Source organism: Tenrec ecaudatus, chromosome 13 (assembly GCF_050624435.1).
Source record: "Tenrec ecaudatus isolate mTenEca1 chromosome 13, mTenEca1.hap1, whole genome shotgun sequence".
In the NCBI taxonomy this organism is placed as follows: Eukaryota; Metazoa; Chordata; class Mammalia; order Afrosoricida; family Tenrecidae; genus Tenrec; species Tenrec ecaudatus.
Window position 1 is genome coordinate 30,289,104 of NC_134542.1, and position 24,340 is coordinate 30,313,443.

At 39.2% G+C, this 24,340-nt stretch overlaps 1 protein-coding gene across 3 annotated transcripts in view; it reads right to left on the reverse strand.

Annotated features, from left to right (window-relative positions):
- PTH2R (parathyroid hormone 2 receptor) overlaps window positions 1-24,340 on the reverse strand; it is a 137,208-nt gene that overhangs the window by 44,838 nt on the left and 68,030 nt on the right. For 2 of the 3 annotated variants that reach the window (XM_075529629.1, XM_075529630.1), the window contains exons 3-5: window positions 10,898-11,008; window positions 10,667-10,788; window positions 4,885-4,982 (exon numbers count right to left, since the gene is read on the reverse strand). In XM_075529629.1, the coding sequence (XP_075385744.1) occupies window positions 4,885-4,982; window positions 10,667-10,744 (176 nt within the window). In that variant the 5' untranslated portion in view covers window positions 10,745-10,788; window positions 10,898-11,008. The remainder of the gene's footprint in view (window positions 1-4,884; window positions 4,983-10,666; window positions 10,789-10,897; window positions 11,009-24,340) is intronic. The other variant, XM_075529628.1, reaches the window with a different exon arrangement.

Here is a 24,340-nt window from a genome sequence, read left to right on the forward strand (position 1 = left end):
CTCTAGGTAAGAGGTCCATTTCCAGTTGACCCCCTCCAGCATTGTTACGTTAGACACTGACCTCCAGTTTCCTGGTCTCAAAGTGTAACAGCCATTGCCAAACCAACTTCATGAGGCTGGTTTGAGGAATCCCTTTATAATGCACATATCCAATCGTGTTACCCTTATGCTCAAAAACTTCGTTAGCACCATGTTCAATAAAGTAAAGGGTCAGCAAACTAGAAGACCCTTAATGAAATGGATTAAGACTCTGATTGCAACAATTATAAGCATGCCACAGAACCAGACAGGAGGTGGTTGTGTTCTATAGGTCACTTTGAGCTGAAGCCAACTAGAGGGTCCCTAACAACACCCTCATAAAACAAAACCTGACGTTTATGACAAGGAACATTGACACACTGCTGTTGGGTGTTGGACTACTAATCACAAAGTCAGCAATTTAGATCCATCAAGTTGCTCCTCACGAGAAATATGAAGCCATTTGCTCCAAAAGTGATTCACAGCCTCAGGGTCCTGTAGTTGGAATCGACTTGATAGCAGTGGGTTGCTGCTTGTTTGTTGTTTTCCTTGTTTGTTTCTCAGCCATGTTATCATAGACCATCTGTGAGCATCAGGAATATATACCGTGGAAACGTGTTGTTCCAGCATGTGTCTGTCAGTTTGCTGTACTGTGGTGATTTGTGGGTGCCTGGGATGCTGGCAGCTTTGCCACTGGTATTTCAAATAATAGCAAGGTCACCCAAAGTGAACAAGTTTCAACAGAGCTTCCAGGCTCAGCACAGACTACCAAGAATGAATTGGCTGTCCACTTCTGAGGACTTAGCCACTGAAAAGTTAGCAAAACACATCATCAGTTACTGAAAACCCAATGAATAGAAGCAGAATATTGTCTGATCGTGCAAGAAGACAAGCCCCTGAGGTCAGAAGGCACTAAAAATATGACAGGAAGAGCTAGCCTCAAAGTCAAGTCAACCAGGATGACACAGAGAGTAAAGTCTGCAGGAGGAAAGCCTTCAAGAATTGCATTTGCTGAACAGGCACCACTCACAATGAGAAGGAACAGCCGCAAACATCAATTAATAATGGGAATTCTGAATGCATGCAGTATGAATCTAGGAAAATTGGAAATCGTTAAAAATTAAATGGAACATATAAGCATCAATGTCCTAGGTATTAAAGAGCTGAAAGATCTAGTACTGGCCATTTGGAATTTAAAAAAAAAACTTATGTTTTACTATGCTGGGAATGACACAATTAAGAGGAAAGGTGTCCCATTCAAAAAGGCCATTTCAAGGTCTAGCTTGAAGTACAATGCTGTTTATGATAGGTTAACACCTATCCGAATAGAAGGGTACCCAATTAATACAACTATTCTTCAAATTTATGCAGTAGAATTTAAGAATTCTATGACATCTTCTTTATGAAATAGATAAAGCATTTAATTAAGATGCATTGACTGGTGGTTGTAATACGAAAGCCAGAAACAAAGAAAGGAGCAATAGTTGGAAAATGATGCTAGAAATGAAGGTAGAGATCACACGATAGAATTTTGGGAAAAAAAGAATTTTGCAAGACCGACAACTTGCTCATGGCAAACACCTATGTTCAAAAACACAGATGGAATACACAGAAATCAAGTTGACTACATCTGTGGGAAGAGACCATAGAGAAGCCCAATATCAGCAGCTAAAACTAGACTAGGGGCCAACTGTAGAACATAACATCAATGGTGTGTTAGTCTGGGTAGACTAAAGAAACAAATCCATGGACACACATATGTGTATAAGGGAGAGGTTCATAGACAAGAGCAATTGTACATGAAGAAAACATCCCAGCCCATTCCAGTCGAAGGCCATAAGTCTAATATTAGCCCACATGTCCAATACCAATCTATACAGTCCTCTTCAAACTCATGAAACACATGCAATAAAGCCAAATGCAGGGTAGAAAGTCTTTGGGTCCAGTGGTGCTGTAAGCATCTCAGCACTGGCATGCGTCTCTTCTCTGTGGCTTCTCCGGCTTCAGAGGTCTGGTTGCATCCATATGGCTTGTCTGGCTCCGGGGACTAGGGTAGTTCCATGTGTCTTGTCAGCTGCAATGTCTCCCAGGGAGCTGCAGGGAGAGAGAAGTGTCTCCCCACTCCAAGAAAGAAATACCAGATTTCCCAGAATCCTCAAGAGAAGGCCATGACCACACAGAGGGCTCCTTGGCTATGATCTAATTGACAAGCTAGATCCCTACACTCTTAATCCTCAAATTGACAAATGTTTATATATCTACCAGAAATTGCTTATATATAAGTTTTAAATGAAGTTATAGAAAATGAAAACAAATCCCTTAGGACCAATCTATGACCTTCAGTATATCCCATCCAAATTTTAAAAACAGACTTGATGCATTGAACATTAATGAGAGAAGAATTTATGAGCTGTGGAATGAAATCAAGAACATGATATTTGAAGAAATAGGTCATTAAAAAGACAATAAAGAAAGAAAAAATCAAAGTGGATGTCAGAAGAGACTCTGAAACTTGTTCTTAATCATAAAGTAGCTAAGGCGAATGGAAGAAATGATGAATTCCAAGAGCTGAACAGAAAATTTCAAAGGAGACAGAGTCAAATATGATAATGAACCATCCAAAGACCAAACTCACTCAACACATTTGCAAGTGAAAGAACTGAATAAAAAACTTCAAGCTTTGAATTTCAATATTGAAAGAAAGATTCTATGGGCAAAATATTGCATGATACATGCCACATCAAAAGAAAATATAAAAATACTCATCCACAGGGTCACTATACCAAAAAAAGTTGATTGACATTCCACCATTTCAAAAGGTAGCATATGAGCAAGAACCAATGGTGCTGAAGGAAGAAGTTTAAGCTACATTGACAGCATTAGCCAAAAATGAGCCCCCAGGAATTGATGGAAAACCAATTGAAATTTTTCACCGAGCTGATGAAGCACTTACTCTTCCATGCTAGGAAATTTGGAAGACAGTTCTTGGCCAACTGAGTGAAAAAAGATTCATATTTGTACCCAATCCAAAGAAAGTTGTCCCAACAGAATGCTCAAATAACAGAAAAATATCATTGCTAGTGCATACAGGTAAATTTTTTTTAACTAATTGGGACTAATACATATAGCAAAACAGCCCATAGTTCAATCATGTCCAGTAGAATTTGCTACCACAATCAGTTTCCAAACATTCTTTTTCTATGGACCCATGATTGCCACAGTACATTGCCGCAGTACATTGACAGGGAACTGCCAGAGGTTCAGGCCAGATTCAGAAGAGGACATGGAACAAAGGACATCATTTCTGAGGTCAGATGGATCTTGGCTGAAAGCAGAGGATATCAGAAAGATATTTACTTATGTTTTATTGACTATATAAAGACATTTGAGTGCGTGAATCATAACAAACTATGGATAGGCAAGAGAAAAATGGGAAATCCAGAATACCCAATTGTGCTCCTGTGCTCCCGTGGAACCAAGAGGCAGTTGTGTGAACAGAGCAAGGGAATACTACCTTATCAAAATGTGGAAAGGTGTGCGTCCTTTCATCTTACTTATTCAATCTGTATGCTGAACAATTAATAAGACTCTGGATTATATAAAAAGAATATGGTACCAAGATTGGAGGAAGGCTTATGAATGATCTGTAATATGCAGATGACACAAACTTACTGGCTGAAGGTGAGAACTTGAGGCGCTTGCTGATGAAGACCAAGAATTACAGCCTTCAATGTAGATTACAACTCAATATAGAGAAAATGAAAGTCTGCACATAATGGGACCATCATCACAAACGGAGGAAAGACTGAAGTTGTCAAGGATTTTGTCTGTTTGGATCCACAACCAATGCTCATGGAAGCAGCAGTCAGGAGACCAAACAAGGCACTGCATCGGGTAAACATGCTGCACAAGATCTCTTCGCAGTGTTGCAAAGCCAGGAGACGACTTTGAGGACTAAGGCGGGCCTGACCCAAGCCAGGGTCTTTTCAAGTCTCATTTGCTTGTGAATGTTGGACACTGAAGAAGGAAGATTGAAGAGGAATCAATTCTTTAGAACTTTAATATTAGGGAAGAAACCCAAAGTACCATGTATTGCTGAAAGAACAAACAGATCTGTCTTGGAAGAAGTACAACCAGAATGCGCCTGAGAGGCAAGCATGATGAGACTTCATCTCACATACTTTGAGCACAGCAGAACACACCAGTCCCTGGAGCAGGACTCACGCTTGGTAAAATAGAGGGATGGCAAGAAAGAGGAAGGCCCTGGACAAGATGGACTGGCACAGCAGCTGCCGCAATTGTTTCCAACTTAAGAACAATTGTGAAGATGGGGCAGGACTGGGAGCTATTTTGTTCTGCTGTGCATAAGGTCACTATGAGTCGGAACAGACTGGACGGCACCTAGCAACAATAACACACATCGTTCACTTAAACCATATTCCCGTATTGGTGACTGAAATTTTGCTTGACTTAAGTTGAATTGCACGAAGGTTTTACTGGGGTAAAACAAGTGATGCTAAGAGAAATAAACACGACTTCTTTATGTGCTGGAATCCAGGATCTCAGGAGACTAAGGTACATTTCCATTCAATGGCACCCAAACCACCTGAGAAAGGGAAACAAGCTACTACGTCACGATTGGAAATATTTCTAACTCATTCAACCTGCTCTCCCTCACTTGGAGAGGGTGCAATGGCGACCTATCGGCTGAAAGGTCTCCTCTAGCTTTGGTGCTTGAAGCTTTTAGACCCCTCCCAAAAACTCTTTCTGACTTAAAAATTAATTGTGCTGAATTTTAAAAGTTTTGTTTGGGAAAAAATATTCTTGAGACCTATCGTGAAGAGAGAATAAGTTAGAGGGACTCACCTGAAGTAGCTAAGGATGAGAACAGCTCCAGCCAAGGAACCACAGGACAGGGAGTACCCCACAGTGTACATCACGTAGAGACGTTCGAAGAACTCCTTCTGCAGAAGATGCACACACGTGACCGGAAGTTGTGCCAGCAAACAAAGGAAGCATGTCATTTTTAGAATAGTTCGTCTACTTTTTAAGACACGTTTTAATTGAGCTACAATCACATAAAATAGGCCTATCTCACATAGCTTGCCTGACGGGTTTCGCCAAGTCAAGTAGATGTGTGCCTCTTGCTAATCAAAAACCACTGCTACCACAAATTACTTTTTACCTTTTTCTGTATTTCATATACTTGTTAACTATGCATGTACTTAGAATCACGTCACACAGTAAGTGTATGCTCAGCTCAGGTTTTTCATTTTTGTCAACATACTACATATTCAAACCAGGGAGGTAACACGGGTATAATGTACGTGTCTATCGTTCCCTCTCTCTTTTATCATATGTAGGTTCGTAGAACTACCACTAACAGCAAACTTCAGAACTGTGCTTTGACCACGAAGATGGCCCTTGTGCTTGTCCTTTATCATCAAAACAACCCTCCCACCTGAAGCCCCTGCCACTATCCTTAACCTCTGATAATCTTTACTTTATTTTCCACTCCTATAAGTTATTTCGTAAATGTTCTATTAATAGAATTATATAATATGTGGCTGAGATTGTCCTTTTTTACTCAGTGTAACACCGATGAGATTCATGCAAGTTGTTAACACAGATCAATAGTTATTGAAGCTCTCTGAAGACTTAAGCAATACAGGAGAGCTGAGTGAAAAATCATAGAAAAGACAAGAAAGGTCTCTCCAAGACAAAAGGGAGCAGGAGGTATCTGGACAAAGGCTGAGGACAGAGCAATAGGGCGGAATGAGATACAGGAAGGTTGGGTCCAAGCTAGAGAGCAAAGTCAAAGTCCCAGCAACTGGAAAAGCTGATGAATTGTTTCCAAAACAGAAAGAAGGCTTCGGTGGCTTAGTAAGTTTCTAAATGAACTAAAGTCTCCAAGCTCTGCTGAAAGTCTTGATTCTGCTATCAAAACATAAAAGCAATTCAACAACAAAGTAAAGAAACTCAGCCTTCAATGGACAGAGGCCTGCCCATTCCTAGGGGTAAATGTATCCGTTTCAGGTTCTTCACTAGCCTTGAGCTCACGATTCAGAATTGACTCCATGGCAGAGAATTTTAGGATCCCTGGCGGCGTAGTGGTTTATGCATTGGGCTGGTAACATCAGCAGTTCAAAACCACCAGCAGCTCCAAGAGAATGAAATGAGGCTTCCTACTCCTGGAAAGAGATACAGCCCCAGAAATCGACAGGAGCAGTCCTACTCTGGGGTTGCTTTGAGTCTGAATCAACTGATGGCAGTATTTAACTTACAATGCCTGGCTGGTAGTCAGATAGTACAAGGCAGATGAAAGAAAAATTTGACACATATTCAAGAGTAAAATTTAGATGAGAAAAATAGATGATTCGATGTTACAATTCATAGGCGAGAACTTAATAGTGCATATTATAAGTGCGTTAGATGATTCAGTAAAAGGTGCATAAAAGGTGTGAACAGATGGGAAATTCATCAAAGAAATCCATTTTTTAAAAAGAAAGCCAAATTAAAAATTTTGAACTGACAAGTACAAAATATCAATGAAGTCCACAGTAGACTAGACAGAGGTCAACAGCTATATTTATTCCATCCTAAATGGAGGTAGAAGTCTTACTTTCTGTCTTATTTTCTTTTAAATATTATTTATTATGTGTCATTTTCTGTTAATAAAATAATTAAGATTTATTATAGAAGTATTTATATAATATGCCAACACAAAAGAGGAGAAAATTTAAATTCTATAACAAAATATAAACCCTCTATAGTCTGTGTATTTCCTTCCATTCTATTTCAATGCATCCATTTATATAAAGGTTTACATTGTAGACTCTTTGAAATATGTTTACATATTTAAATTTTTAAGAATATTCATTATTAGAAATAATGTTCCAGTGAGCTTTTTTTTATTAAGTTTTTTAATAATTTTATTGGGAGCTCTTACAACTCTTGTTACAATCCATACATCAATTGTATCTGACATAGTAGTACATATATTCCATCGTTCTTTTCTAGACATTTACTTTCCATTAAGCCCTTGGGATTGGCTCTTTTTTTCCCTCCCTCCTCCCCCTGCCCCACTCAATTCATTTTTATCACCTTATATTCTTATGTTTGAACCTTAGAAGTTACCCCTTTGAAATGATTTTACATATCCTGCCAAATCCCTTCCAAATGGGCATAGAACCTTTAAATGAAGAAATCTTATAAGAAAATTTCTACAGTATGGAGATGAGTTAAATATCATACTCTAAAGAATACAATAACCTATCATAAAAATTAAAAATGCCAAGTCAATAATGATAGAAATTAAAGAGCAAAATATTAGGTATGGAGTTGTCAAGGATTTTGTCTAGCTGAGAGCCACAATCAAAGCTCATGGAAGAAGCTGTCAAGACATCAAAAGATGCATTGCATTAGGTGAATCTGCTTCACAAGACCTCTTTAGAGTATTGAAGAGCAAGGATGTTTCTTTGAAAACTAAGGTGTACCTGACCCAGGCCATGCATTCGCCAGTGCATCATGTGCATATGAAAGTTGGACACTGATTGAAGAAACTGAAGACGAATCGATCCATTTGAACTGGGGTGCTGGAAGAGAATATGGGAAGAACCTGGACTGCTAAAAAGACAAAGCGATCTGTCTTGGAAGAAGTAAGGCTACAGTGCTCCTTAGAGGCAAGGATGCCAAGGCTCTGTCTTACATACTTTGGACATGTTGCCAGGAGAGACCAGTCTCTGGAGAATAACATCATATTTGATAAAGTGAGGGATGGCCAAAAAAAAAGAAGAAGAAGGCCCTTGACAAGATGGGTTGACATATTGGCTAGATCAGTGGGCTGAGGCACAGGAGCAGGTGTGAGGACGGCGCAGGACCCGGCAGGGTTTCCTTCTGTTGGACATTGGGCCACTGTGAGCCAGAGTCAACTTGATGGCACCTAACAACAAGGACGGTCTTATTTTTCTAATAAAGATGTACTTTTTTCCTAAGTAAATGAATATATATTCCTTTTCATTTCTTATACACCTATAAACATTTTCATTATAATAATTAGTAGTAGATCTCATAAATAATATAATTTATTCTCTAGTAGATTAAAAATTTAGGCCATAGTTTTCTCATTTGTTTTTCTCACATTGCTCAAATTAACTATGTTCATTATTAGAAAATACTTTTTAATTAATCAGATAAAATTAAATTACTATGCTAATGAGATTTTTCCAAATTTTCAGTTAACTTTTAAACCTGCTTCACATGAAATAGTATTATCTTGGGTGTACTAACCATATTTAGTTGATTTTATTTTCTGTGATACATAGTAATCACCAAAAAAAATGGTTAGAAGGTTGGAATATGTATAAATAAAACCATGATTTCATTTAATGGTCATTGAAAAGTTTTAAACAATCTCTGTTTTTCACCATGTTTTTAACCAAGTAAAGTCAATATTGGTACATGTTTCTTTCAGTGGAACTGAAATCACTTAGAATCATTTTATACCAACTCAATATCAATTTTAGTTCTATTGTAGAATAATAACACTCCCTTCATTCACCAAAGTTTATCTAAGAAAATGTTTTACCTCTGACTAATTTTGTCTAAGATGCTTGTCAGCGATATGACACAAATCTGAAGATCATTCAAGAAGATCATTCAAGATCATATAATGGTGTTGCATTATATTAGAAGAGAAGAAAGATAAAACTGGAAAGCTGCTGACTGACTTCCACATCAATGCATACACTACCGTGCATTTTTCATTCAAGGCACCGAAGTGCTGTGGACTAAACATAACTTCCGACCCACCAGGTATGATTTTCTTTTCTTTTTTTATAATCAAGTTGTTTATTCATGCCGGAAATCCTGATGGAATTTATATGGATTGCACTAAAGCTACAAGTCAATTTAGAAAGAGTTGACATCCGAACCCTATTGAGTCTTCTAATCCATGAACACAGCATACCTTGCCAACTTGTTCATTTTTCTATTTCTCTCTTCAGCATTTTGTAAATATTTTATTAAGGGCTCATACAACTCTTATCACAATCCATATAGACATCAACTGTGTAAAGCACATCTGTACATTCATTGCCCTCATCATTTTCAAAGCATTTGCTCTCCACTTAAGCCCTTCACATCAGGTCCTCTTTTCTTTCCCCTCCCTCTTCACTCCCCCCTCCCTCATGAGCCCTTGATAATTTATAAATTATTATTTTGTCATATCTTACCCTGTCCGACATCTCCCTTCACCCCCTTTTCTGTTGTCCATCCCCCAGGGAGGAAGTCACATGTAGATCCTTGTAATCGGTTCCCTCTTTCCAACCCACTCTCCCTCTACTCTCCCAGTATCGCCAAACACACCACTAGTCCTGAAGGTATCATCAGCCCTGGAGTCTCTGTGCCTCCAGTTCCTATCTGTACCAGTGTACATCCTCTGTTCTAGCCAGACTTGCAAGGTAGAATTTGGATCATGGTAGGAGGGGTTGGGGGAAGCATTTAGAAACTAGAGGAAAGCTGTATTCTTCATCGGTGCTACATCACACCCTGACTGACTCATCTCCTCCACTAGACCCCTCTGCAAGGGAATCTCCAGTGGGTGACAAATTGGCTCTGAGTCTCCACTCTGCACTTACCCCTTCATTCACTATGGTAAGATTTTTTTGTTCTGATGATGCCTTATACCTGATCCCTTCGATACTTTGTGATCGCACAGGATGGTGTGCTTCTTCCATGTAGGCTTTGTTGCTTCTGAGCTAGATGGCTGCTTGTTTACCTTCAAGCCTTTAAGACCCCAGATGCTATACCTTTTGATAGCCAGCACCATCAGCTTCCCTCACCACATTTGTTTTTCAAGGAACTATCTGGATAGCTTTTCAGTTTACATATGATTGTTATACCGAAAATAGCACTGATGTAAAATTAAGAGATTAGGGCTCTGTTGTTTCTCTATGAGCATTACTTAGCATTTGAGGTTACTCACATCTGTAAAATTAAGATGTTATGCTAGATGACCTTTGTAATTCCCCTTAACAACCACAACAAGAGAAAAGGCAAACCCAGTGCTGCCAAGTCAATGATAACTCATGGTGCTCCTCTAGGACAGAGCAGATCTGCCCCCATAGGACTTCCACATCTTTCATCCACAGAGCTGCTTGTGGCTTTGAACTAATGACCGCTGGGTTAGCAGCCAAACACTTTCCCATGTGTACCAAGGCTCATCTGATACCTTTACTCATCTAATTCTCTAATTCTAACTGACAATTCATTATAACACGGGAAGACACCTCCAAAATGCTCGTACTAAGGCCCTCTAGAAGCAGAGAGTGAGATAAGATGCCGTTCACAGGCACACAAAAAGAAATCATGAAACATGCTATTGACTACCTATTTTATGCATGCATCATATAATGTGAATGCAGTCTCTATCTATACACATACATACATGTATAAGTACATATGTGTGTATCTCAACCAGTTAGCTCTAACCAGATACCAGATTCTGAATTTCTTTTGTCTCCTGTATTCCTCTTGTTAGAGAATCAAAGGGGTTTACATATGAATGGCTAATAAATAAGCATTATGCATTCCCATTTCCTTTATCCCATTTCCTTTTGGAAGTTCACAAACACAAAAATGCCATTACCTTTCCTATGCTGGAATCTGACTGCAGAATGCGAAGGCAGTCTGAGTAATTGGACCGGCTTGTGTTTAAGTTGTGCATAAAATCCCATGTTCCATTGGGGTTACAATGTCGGAAAGCAACCCCTATAAAGATAGGAAGAGAGATGTTGACTTGCTCATTTCCCCAAGAGTCTTCCTAAAAAGGGGCATGTTAAATTTTATTTCAAGTCAATAATTTCAGAAAAGGTCATACCTTTATGATTAAAGTCATGAATATAAGGAGGGCATGGGACAGCTGATGTCTTCCCCACTGTTCCTCTGGGCCAGCAGACAAGCCCATCCCATTCAGGGAAACAATTTCCCTCTGGTGAGGAAGATAGAAGTTAAAAAAAAACTAATCAACAAAATTTAGTCAAACCCAGAAAACAAGTGCATTCAATTATACAAAATTTCAAATCTCTGTCAGTGATAAAAACCTAAAACAAATGAGTGGTTTGGGAAACTAAAATGGGGTAGATATGATGCAAATTTTCCAAGACTTACCTACCAGAATCATGAAAACATTTGATTTCCACAAATTAAAAGATTTTTTTTAAATGAGGAGCTGACACCAAGGGCTCAAGCAGAAAGCACGTGTTTTGAGAATGATGGTGGCAACAAATGTAAAAATGTGCTTGACACAGTGGATGTATGTATGTATTGTGATAAGAGTTGTACAAGCCCCTAATAAAATGATTTAATTGATAAAAAAATATTTCAACAATTCCACATCTACAAACACCAAACCCATTGCTATTCAGTTGGACTCATAGCAACCCTGCATGAGTGGGTAGAACTGCCCCTGTGGGTTCTGAGGCTGTAACTCTTGACAGGAGTAGAAAGCCCCGCCTTCCTCCCACACAGCAGCTAGTTTCCAACTGCTGACCTTGGAGGTGTCAGCCCAATGTGTAACCACTATTCCACTAGGGCTCCTTACATACATACTAGGGGACCACAACAATTTCACGGGAAAATTTCATTACCTTTACATTCTGCTTGTCCATGAATTATTTGAAGTCTCCTTGTATTACATATGAATCTGTCTCTTTCTCTGTTCAGTGGGTTTGCCTTAGTTATCAAGCAGATAATGAACAGGAACTTAGTCTCTCACAGTTTAGGAGGATAGAAGTCCTGATTCAGAGCACCAGCCCTCTGTTGGCTCTGAGGGCAGGTCACTGCTCCATGTCAACATCCGTAGGCCCGGAATCCCTTGGAGGTATTGACATCAATCAATCTTCTCTTAGTTTTAGCTGGTTCTCACCATAGAGGCCCTGACCCAGAGGGCGCACTTCACTCCTCACCCTTTTTCCTTGGTGGTACAGAGGTCCCCCACCTTTTCTGCTCCCATCCTCTCCCTTTGTGTCTCTTGAGTGATAAAAGATGTTGCATACCACTAAACAGTGGAAATCCCCTTAGGGCTGTGATCTGTGTGAAGGTGTAACATCTTTCCCCAATCCCCTTACAAGTGAGTGAGTGATCACCCCATAGGAGATGATCAAACTATTTCCTAACTGCCACCATGAAGAATCACGGCTCAGCTAAGTTGAAGCACGTCTTCTTCAAGGGATACAATTTGATTCATGACAGGGTTGTTGACAGAAGTCAGTTATTTGCAGTTTCCAGAGCAAAGGACCCTGATGCCTTACAGTTTGTCAGCTAAGAGCTATCCCCAGCTGTGAGAAGCCATTTTCTGTGGTCCTTCTCTCCATCTTCCAAGTCAGCAGTGGCATGTTGACTCCTTCTCACATTTCAGACTTTCCTGCAATCTCATCTTTGGCCACATCTCTGACTGGTGGTTCTGTCTTCCGCTTCTGCTTCTAAAGGTCCATGTGATTATGGGCCCACCGGGATAAGTGCCCTTATATTAATCCCTGGTGACGCAGTGGTTTTACTGGGCTGTCAGGAGTTAGAAGCCACTAGTGGTTCTCTAGGAGAAAGGTAAGGTGTTCTACACCTGTCAAGGTTAGTCTTGGAAACTCAGAGAGACAGTGCAACTCTAACCTGCAGGGTCACTATGAGTCAGAATTGACTGGAAGGCAATGAGTTCTTTTTAACTGTAATGAATGGTGTCCCCAGGAAAGCACGTGTCAACTTGGCTAAGCCATGATTCTCAGTAGTTTGGCAGGCATGTAAAGATGTGACAGTTACTGATGATCCCTCCTAATGGAATCTGCTAGTGACAAACCAATTAAAGGATGAATGGTAAGCTGCAACAGTCTTAAACCCGCCATAGCCCCAACCCAACATGCTTAAACCCACCCAGTAAAGGGACTTTCCCTGGGGTGTGGCCTGTAACATGTGTTGTCTTAAGAACCAAACGCAGAGAGAAGTGAGCAGAGGCGGAGGACCTACTACCACCAAGAAAGAAGGTCTGGGGGTACAGCGGGTCCTTTAGGGCTGAAGTACCCTCCCTGAGAAAAACCAGGAAGATGCATGCCACAGCACATGGGGATGTCCAAGGAGTGTGGACCTACAAATGATGGAAGAAGACAGGTAGCTTTCCTGGGAGTTCACAGGGAAAGAAAGCCTTACCCTAAAGAGACACTCCAGATTCCACCGTGTAGCCTCCTGGGCTACGAGAAAACGAAGTGTCTGTTAAAACCACCCACTCGTGGTGTTTTTGTTGTAACAGCACTTGGTATGAAAACTAACCTTCACCCCATCCTCAAAATGCTTTCCCTCGTGTATAATAGCGTCCACGGGTCGAGCATCAGGGAAGAGCGTGTGGGCATATTCGGGGAACCGTTAATCTGCCTCCCTTTAGTACTACTTATTACAGCGCTCTCAAATGTCAGTTACTAACTACACTAACTTCAGCTGAGGGACTTTCTTCGAGATAATGGTCATACTAATAATTTGTTTGGTTTTGAATAGTCAGATAACAGAAACTCACCAAAACATTGCCCAATACAGAATTTAATTCAGCATAATCTTGAATTTTCTTAATATTCAACATATCACGACAATAAATTGTTGAAGCAATAAGGGGAAATGCCTTTCCTTCTTGTCCACAGTAGTGTGTGTGTGTGTGTGTGTGTGTGTGTGTGTGTGTGAATTGGGTAAAGATTTATGGAGCAAATCAGGTTTCCATGGAAAAATTCACACACATTTTGTTTTGTGTTATTGATGGCAATCTTCACAATGTAGCATTTCTTTATATATAAAATAGTTTAATAGTGTATTTAACTATCTAATATATCCATTCACATTCAATTCTGTGGTTATACAGTCATCATTGCTATCAGCTCCCCATTCTGCCCTTCCCTCCCCCCCACCCTTCATGTGCCCCCAGGGAACGATTACTCCTGTAACTATTTCTGAAGGGTTATCTATCTTGACTTTCATGTACTTCATGATCTTAGATATACAAATGAAGATTTGTATCTTCATATATCTACATACAAATGAAGAAATGCAAGTATAACTTGATTAATGGGGTAAAACAAATAAAAACAATAATAGTAAGAGGAGGCAATAGTTATGAGCTAGAGCATAGTTGTGTGGTTCATAAGTGGCATAATGCACCCTGAATTTATCATCCATTCCTTGTGGCCCTTCTGAGAGGGACTACCCAATTATCTTATGGGTGGGTTTTGGGTCTCCTCTACATCCATGCCCCTTCACATCGATTTGGTTGTATATTTTTCTTTTGACTTCTGATACCTCTTCCCTTTGACATCTCATGATCACACAGGCTGGTGTACTTCTTCCTGTGGGTTTCATTGCTTCCCTGCTAAATGGCTGCTTGCTTAACTACAACCCTTTATGGACCCAGACACTATATCTTTTGATAGCCAGGCACTATAAGTTCTTCACCATATTTACTTATGCACCCATTTTGTCTTCAGTGATCGTATCAGAAAGGTGAATCATGTAATGCCACATTGTTAGAACAAACTGTCTTTAGTTGAGGCCCAAAGTGCACCTACTTCCTTGTTGCATTGCTTTTGTATACATATATCAGCAAATTCACTATAAAACTGAACTTTTTCAATGCTTTGTATTTAAATTGTGTTACAAAACAACTTTATAACCTCCAAAGTACTCTCCATTACACTTAATACATTTGTCAAATCTGTGATTCCATTCTTGGAAACATTTTTCAAACTCATCTCTTTGGATGGCTGACAGCACCTCCCTCATTTTTTTCTTCATCTCTTCTATGTCTTCAAATCACTGTCCTTTCATGTCCCTCTTCATTCATGGAAACAAAAAGAAGTCGCACAGAGCAGGTGAGTAAGGTGCATGAGGCAAGAGAGGTATGCTGGGTTGTTTTTTGTTTTGTTTTGTTTGGGTTTTTTTGCCAAAAACCAGTGCACTGAGATGGCTGCATAAGCAGGTGATTTGTCATGGTGGCAAAACCAGTCCCCTGCCTGCCTCAAATCAGGCCTTTTTTGTCACTCACTGTTACACAATCTTTTCAGAATCTCTAAATAGAAAGTTTGATTAACAGTCAGATCTGGTGGGACGAACTCCAAGCAGACATTTTTGTATGTTCAGGAAGTTGACCAACGTCCAGAATGAAGTTTGTCATCAATTGGCATTTCGCCTTTTTTGAAATGAGAAAACTACTCATACACATGGTTTTTCCCACTGTGCTGTCCTTGCCACGCTATGTTCAACATCACAGCAGTTTCTGTGGCATATTTTTAAAGCAGGAAGCAAAATTTCATAGCCACACACTGTTCTCTTAAATCAGCCATCACAACAAACGAGGTTCGAGCAAAGTCACTTTTACAAAAATATTCACTGTCACCAGAGAACCTTCCCACGTGATGCCACTGGGTTCGCTAACTCAGAGCAAATTGCTCAACGCTTGCTGAGCGGGAAAAATGTGAACAAGAAAGCTCTGCCTAGCAATTCCGGTTTTTAGGGGTACCCCCTCACATAAATATATAATCTTTTCCCTCGTACCCCAGAATTATGTCTCCCATCATTTACTTCTCAGCAATTCCTCCCAGATACAAATGGATTTAACAAACACCATCAGAAAAGCTGTACCCTCCTCACTGTCAATATTAAAGCATTTACTATTCCCCTGTACTCATCACTGTTGGTTCCCCCAACACCTCCCCTTCCCTTTCTCCCCTTCCAGGAACCCCTGTAAAGATTGATCCAGTCGATGTCTCCATAGGATTGTCTATCCTGTATATCTTATATAAATAAACATCAATCAAAAAGATAACAAACATAGCATCTCTTATCCTACTTCTTCCCTGTGTTTACTGTTTCCATTTTTCCTTGGGCAAATGCTGCCCTTTTGATCTCAAATGTTTAACTCTCCTAAGTAACACATACATGCCTCATTAATGCTATTGTTCACTGTATAGACTTGTTGGCTGTTTGTGTGACCATTGAGGCATGGAGGTGCATTCAGTTCCTGGTTTGAAGTGTGACTAAACAGCCACAGTCCCAGAGTTTGAGTAAAAAGAGGTCTGCTCACCTGCATGACTGCAAAGAAGCTGTTATGATTGAGGAAATGTATGCTGAGTCATTTCTGATCTTGAATTGTAACCTGTTAATTCCCTATAATTAAAACCCCATAATTATTAGTATTATCTGTGAATTCTGCAGGGTGATTGCAACAAATTACCAAATCCAGCAGAGAAGTGGAGAGCACCAGGGGAAAAACAGCTGACATCAAAATTGGAGAAAACACTGCAGAGATGACTACATCTGACCTCCACCGCATAGAAATAAACCTTGGGCTAATGTTGATGATGATTCTCTCCCTGTGCATTTGGATGAGGTCAAGTACCTCCACCATTTTTACAGAAAAAAATATTTTTTCTCCCTTTGTTTTCTAGGTTTCCATAATATACCCCCATCAACCCTATCACTCCACACAAGCAAAAAAAAATTCAGAGACCAACACTCTCCCAAAATAATGATTCTGTAGATCATGTTGACTTACACTATTTCTATGGGTGCTCTTTGATAATAATAAGAAAAAGTATTCACATATAGTTTAAAAGATGGGGTAAATGATGTCATCTAATAGATAATACAAATAAGTTAATTATCATCCTTTTAATAATTATTTCACATCCTCTATGTCTAATGCATTCATTATTTGGCAAGGAATGAATTAATTGTCTAATGACTCAAGAATTTCCCTTTATAAATTAACATTATAATTCTTGTAATCTTTTGTGTGTGCTAAGAGAAACTGTTAATGAAGCTTTTCAAAACATGATATTAGAACAAACAATATAAAATTTGAAGCATCTAACTTTGCCTTTTTCAGAAGTTTAACGAAGATAAAAATATTTGGGGCTTTATGTTTAAATAACTGAATAATCTTTTAACAAGGTATTACATATTCATTGTTTTCTTTAATAAACATTAGGAAAGCTTTTATATTTTTATTATAAAAATGTTTCAAAAAGAAGATAAAAATCATATTCCCATCATTGTAAATAGTTACTGTAATTTAGGCATACTTATTTCATTTAACATATTTTATATTGAACTATAAAGTAAGTTACAGATTACATAATCTTTTACTCATAAATATTTTTACATATACCTCTCAATATTAAATATTTTCTAAATAAAAATTCTTTAATTTACAAGTGAATTCAATATATTATTATTTACTTTTATATCTACCAATTAAAAATACTTTGCACAAATAAACTAGGGTTTGGGCCTGAAATAAATAAATAAATAAATAAAATACTCTGACCAAATTTTCAAATAATCAAGACTCCAGTTTTGCCAGATTTAAATAATTTATAATTGAGTGATGAAGGATGTCAAAGATAACTGCCTTTTCATCTACATATTTCATATCACCTCTTTATCCCCAAACTTTAGATGTTATATCAATTTAACTCTAGTGAGTTTGTTCTTTTTTGTGTAACTCATATGATGTGTGACTGGTCACACTTGCTTGCTTTTGTCTGTGATATTTTGCCTGTGAGAGCCCTGGTGGCACATTGGCTTAAGGATGGAAAGAAGTCAAGAATGATACACACATGCACAACACACTAATGAGAAAGGAAACTAGGAAAACACCCAACACAAAAGGTATAAGATGACATCACAGAGTCCGAAGATGGAGATAATAACCCTGAATATCAATGGCCTGAACTCAGGCATTAAAATCCTGAGGCTAGCAGACTGGCTTAGAAAACACAATCCATCAATCTGCTGCCTACAGGAGACACAGCTCAAGGCTACAGACAAAAATAGACTGAGAAGCAAAGGCTGGAGAGAGGCATACCAAGCAAACAACAATTTTTTAATAGCAGGGGTTGCAATCCTAATTTCAGATAAAATTGACCTCACAATGCAAACCATAAAAAGAGATAAGGAGGTATACTATATAATGCTCAAAGGAATGGTAGACAAAGAACCCCTAAGCATTGTAAACATATATTCCCCGATTGAGAGACCCGCTGAATACATCAACCAAACATTCTAAAAGATGTAAAAAGAAATCACAGCCTCAACAATTATTGGGTGACTTCAACATACTGCTCTCTGAGAAAGATAGATCACAGGAAAAGAAACTCAACAAGGAGGCTAGAGATCTAAGCACTACATATATAAACAATTTGACCTGATATTTACAGAGCTTTTTATCCAAATACAGAAACATTCACATTCTTCTCAAGTCCACATGGCACATATTCAAAGATAGACCACATGCTGGGGCATAAGGCGAATCTACATAAATTTAAGAATATTGATATCATAAAGACCTCTCTCTGTGACCAATGGGCCATATGGCTGGAAATCAACAAAAGGACGATGAAGAAAACAAGAGCAAACAATTGGAGGATGAATAACTCTGTACTGAAAAAGGAGTGTGTACTGGCACAGATCAGAGATGGAATTAGGAAATTTCTAGAAACCAACAAGAATGAGCACACGTTGTAACAAAACTTATGGGACACAACAAAGGCAGTTATCAGAGGAGTTTCATAGCAATACATGCACACCTGAGAAAGGAAGAGAGACCCATGTTTGATATGCTGGCACAAAATTTACAACAGCTAGAGCAGAGTCAGCAGGACAATCCTACTAATAGCAAAAGAAAAGAAATTATAAAAATCAGGTCTGACGTCGGACAGGGAAAGATATGACAAAATAATAATTTATAAATTATCAAGGGCTCATGAGAGGGGGGAGCAGGGAAGGAGGGAAAAAAAGAGGATCTGATGGAAAGGGCTTAAGTGGAGAGCAAATACTTTGAAAATGATGAGGGCAAAGAATGTACAGATGTGCTTTACATAATTGATGTATGTATGGATTGTGATAAGAGTTGTATGAGTCCCTAAAAAAATGTTTGTTTGTTTTTTAAATAAATCTTTTTATTGGGGCTCGTACAACTCTTATCACAATCCATACATACATCAATTGAGCAAAGCACCCTTATACATTCGTTGACCTCGTCACTCTCAATATTCGCCTTCCACTTGGGTTCCTGGAATCAGCTTGGTTTCCTTTTTTTTTTCCCCCTCTCCCTCCCTCCCCTAAAATGTTTTTTTTTTTTAAACTTTCCACCCACTGGCCTGTGATCATCCTGTACTCAGCATCATTACATGTATTGCATGATTCTGAAGAGGAATATACAGATTAGCATTGGAAATATGGGCTAATGTCAGATTTATGGACTTAATCTGGGTTGGACTGGAATGTTTTATCAATATTCAATTGCTCTTGTTTATAAAGCTCTTTCTTTTTAAAAAAAATAAGCTCTTTCTTAAACACACAAAAAAAACAGGTCTGAGATTCAGGAGAGGGAAAATAAGAAAACTATGGAAAAAATTAATGCTGCTAAAAGTTGGTTCTTTGAAAGGATAAACAGAATCAACAGACTGCTGGCAAACCTAACCAAAGAAAGGAGGGAACAAATTTCAATAGCAAGAATAAAGGATGAAAGAGGGGACATTACAACAGACCCTAATGAAATCAAAAGGATAATTACATAATACTACAAAAGACTGTACTCCAATGAATTCAAAAATTTGGAAGACATCGACAAATTCTTGGAAAACCAATCCCTCCCTAGACTATCCTTGATGGACATCAAGAATCTCAAAAGACCCATAGCAATAGAAGAAATAGACAAGGTTATCAAGCTATTACCAACAAAAAAATCCCCTGGACCAGATGGTTTCACTGGAGAATTTTACCACGCATTTAGGAAAGAACACCAATCCTACACAAACTCTTCCAGAACATAGAAAAAGACAGCAAACTCCTGAACTCCTTCTATGAAGCTAGTATAACTCTGATACCATGACCGGGCAAGGATCCCACAAGAATCGAGAACTAGATACGAGTATCCCTAATGAACATTGATGCAAAAATCCTTAACAAAACACTAGCCAACAGAATATAAAAGTATATAAAACAAGTAATTCACCATGACCAAGTGGGATTCATACCAGGGATGCAGGGATGGTTCAACATACGAAAGACCATTAGTATTATTCGTCACATTGACATGAAAAACTATAAGAAGCACATGATAATATCAATAGATGCAGAAAAAGCATTCGACAATATCCAACACCAATTCCTGTTTAAGAGAGCCCTGGTGACATAATGGGTGATGGTATGTGGGGCTGGCAACCACAAGGTCAGTAGTTCAACCCACTGGTGAATTCATTGGAGAAAGATGTGGCTTTCAGCTACTGTAAAGATTTGCAGAGACAGAAACTCAAAGGGGCCATTCTACTCTGTCTTACAGGTTAACGCTGAATCAGAATCAACCAGATAGCAGTGGGTTTAGTCTCTCTCCCTGGATGCCTCTTAGATATATAACTTCTTCATATATATAACTCTGACCTATTCTTTAGCCTTAACATGAGATGATTACTCACCCAGGAAGCCTTCTCCAATCCTTTCCTACTAAATTAAGATGTTTTAATGAGGTCCCCATTTTGCTTGGAAGAAATATGACCAGAGTACTCCTTAAAGCCAAGGATGGCAAGACTTCATCTGACATACTTTGGACATGTTGTCAGGAGAGACAGTATCTGGAGATGGACATCGTGTTTAGAAATGTGGAGGGAAGCGAAGGAGTCTTCAGCAAGATGGCTCCAATGGCTCCAATGATGGGCTTAGGCATAGGAACCATAGGGTGGTGTAGGACCGTGCAGTGTTTCCTTCTGTTGTGCATAAGATCACTAAGGGTTGGAAATAATCCCCTGGTGCCCAAGAACAACAATGACGTGCCCAAATTGTGAATACCTCTATTGTTAACCGTATGCAGTAATCCATCAGCTCCACCAGCAGAGAGAAAACCATATTAGCAATACACATTAGCATACAATATTTGTTGAATGGTTAAAGAAATGATAAAGATAAAATGTTGGATCAAGTTAGCTCTGGTATAGCTTCCAGCTCAAAATTTTACAAGATTTCATAGAATAATTCATTCAGCCCTACAAATGTCTTTGGGGTGATTGTGTTCCTTGTTGGTAGATTTGCACATCTGAGCTATAAGTTGGTGTTCACGATCAGGCTAACCATACAGAGAGCTCACACTAATACAAGACACAATAAACCTACAAAGACTAGAATAGAAAATCTATTTTCAGAGTATGGTTGCGCTGCCTCTAAAATATAGTAATCAATCTGAGGTCATCGAATATTCTATAGTCTCAGCAAGTACTGCAATTGCACTTGTCCTAGAAAGCTTTTATTTAGTTGGTAGATTAGCGTTTGGAATTTGGTAATATGTAGTGGGGGGGGGGATGAAAACTGAGGTCAGATAAAGTTGGAAATTAGATTGAGAACTTTTGTATCAAGCCAAATGCCCCCCAAACACTTCCATGGAGTCTGTACCATATTAATTGAGAACCAATAGGAAGAGAACTGTCCTATAGGATTTCCAATTATGTAAATCTTTATGGAATCAGATTTCCACATCTTTTTCCTACAGAGCAGCTGGGTGGATTTTAAGTGCTGACCTTCTGGTTAGCTGCTAAGCACTTTAATCACTATTCCATCCGATTTCCCTTTTTATCAAGCTAGAATCCCTTGATATCAAGTGGGAAACGGAGAACCAGGAAGAAAATATATGCAGACAAATTCTCTACACTCATATTTAAGAGTCTGAGAGGGAGACCCTGGCAGAGGGAGCCCTTTATGGCCGTGAGCTGGAGATGTATCCCAGTCACATCCTCCTAACTAAAACGTTGTTCACCAAAATGTCCCCCGTAATGTCAATTTGAAGGTGCTGCTTATAAGCACATGGTTGTTACTATACACTTGAAGGTTAACTGCTTGGAGGTTATCTGCCTGAAAGTAGTCTGCCATCAAGTCCATATGTGGTTGTTGTCATTTGCCTTTGAAGAAGTTACAATCCATAGCAACCCTATACCCAACAGAGACACTGAATGACACAGCTCATCCTCATAATTGTGTCTGTGCTTGAGGCCATGGTTACAGGCATTGTGACAATCCATCTCACTGAGGGCTCTGGTAGTCTGGGTTGACTAGAGAAATAAATTGGGTGTATAAGAAAGAGCTTTATATACAAGAACAATCGTATATTGAGAAAACGTCTCAGTTCAGATCAAGTCCATAAGTCAGATCTTAGCCCATATGTCAATACTAGTCCATAAATTCCTCTTTAGACTCACACAGCATCACACATGATGCTGAATGCAGGAAGATCACAGGTCAGTGGGTGCAAAGTCTTGTGGATCCAGTGGTGGTGGAAGTACCTCAGCCCTAGTGTGGGTCTCTACATGGTTCCTCCAGTTCCAGGGCTCTGGCTACATCAGTGTAGCTCCATGTGGCTTGTCAACAGGAATGTCTCACAGGGAGACAAAGCAGAGGGTTTGAGTGTGTCTGGCCTCCAGTGAGCTATTTATCTCCATAGAGCCTCCAAATGAGGTTACCAAGCTGTGATCTGATTGACAGGCTAAACTCCACTCCTTCACTCTTAATAGTCTCAAGTTAACCCTATGTTATATAACTACCACAAGAGCCTTCCTCTTTTCCACTGCCCCTCTATTTTACCGTCTCTGGGGACTGCTCAGTTGACAACCTGTCCAAAGTATATAAGTTGAAGTCCCTTCATCCTTGCTTTTATGGAACGCTCTGGCCCTAATTCTTCCAAGACTGACATGTTTGTCCTTTTAGAAGACCTTAGTACTTTCAATATTCTATGCCAGAACCACAATTCAAAGACATAAATTCTTTGGTCTTCCTTATTCAACATGCAACTTTTTTTAACAGAGGCTTCTGAGTAATTTACATTTAATTGCCTGGAATATAAATGCTACAGCATCCTCAGTTAAGAATACCCTAGCCACTCAGAAAGTAGAATGAACTCCTTTCATGGCTTCAGAGGATAAACATCCCTGAAGTTTCCTCTGAGTTCATGGTTAAAATTTAGTTGGCCACCCCTCCGCTGTGGACTGGAACATCTTGTGAAGTCTCTCCATTCAGCCGAGTGGTCCACATGGAGCCGGCCCTGCTCGATGCAGTCTGGTGATTTCCCTTCGTGTTGGCCGTGATGTCAACGCTTTGTGCCCCTGTATGTGCTGCAGTAGTCTAACGCACAACATGCAACTTTCATATGAAGATGAGGCAACTGAAAATACCATGGCTTGGATCAGGTGTACTTTAGTCCTCAAAGTAACATCCTTTCTTGTCAAAACTCCAAAGAGTTCTTGTGTAATAGATTTACCGAATACAGTAAGTCTTTTGATCTCTTACCTGCTGCTTCCACGAGCATCAATTATGGATCCAAGCACCACAAAATCCTGGACAACTTCAAACTTGTGTTCATTTACCATGATGTTATGTATTGGTATACTTGTGAGGATTTTGGTCTTCTTTGCATTGAGCTGTAATCAATACTGAAGCGAAGGCTGCAATTCTTGACCTTCATCAGCAAGTATTTCAAGTCCTCATTTTCGGCACGCAAGATTGTGCCATCTACATATCACACATGTTAATAAGCCTTCCTCCACATTCATCTTCATATAATCCAGATTCCCTGATGGACTTATTTTCATTTTCTTCAACTTCACCCTGAACTTACAGATGAGCAATGGATGGTCTGGTCCAGTCAGACGCTGGCTTCATTTTAGCCGCTGATATTCAGTTTCTCCATCATCTTTTCCCAGAGATGTAGTCTTTTGATCTGTGTATTCCCTCTGGATAAGTCCACGTGTTCATTGTCTTTTGTGTTGTTGAAAAAAGGCATTTGCTATGAACAAATCATTGGTCTCGCAAAATTCTATCATGATCTCCAGCTTCATTTCTATCACCAAGACCATATTGTGCAACTACTGCCCCTTCCTCTTTGTTTCTTACTTTTATATGCCAATCACCAATAATTATCAACGAATCTTGATTGCAGGCTTCATAAATTCTCCACTGAAGATATTTATAGGATTCCTTAATTTCTTCATCACCAGCTTTTGTGGTTGGTGCAGAAATCTGAATTACAGTTATATTGATTGAATTTCCTTGGAGGGGTATAGATATAGATATAATCCTATCACAGGCTGCATTGTACTTCAAAATAGATCCCAAAGGTCCTTTTTGACTATGAATGCAGTGCCATTTCTCTTAATTGTGTCGTTCCTGACATAGTAAACCAAAGGATTTTCGGATTCACAATGACTACTGCCAGTTCACTTCAGCTCGCTAACATCTAGGATATCTACCTTTAGGT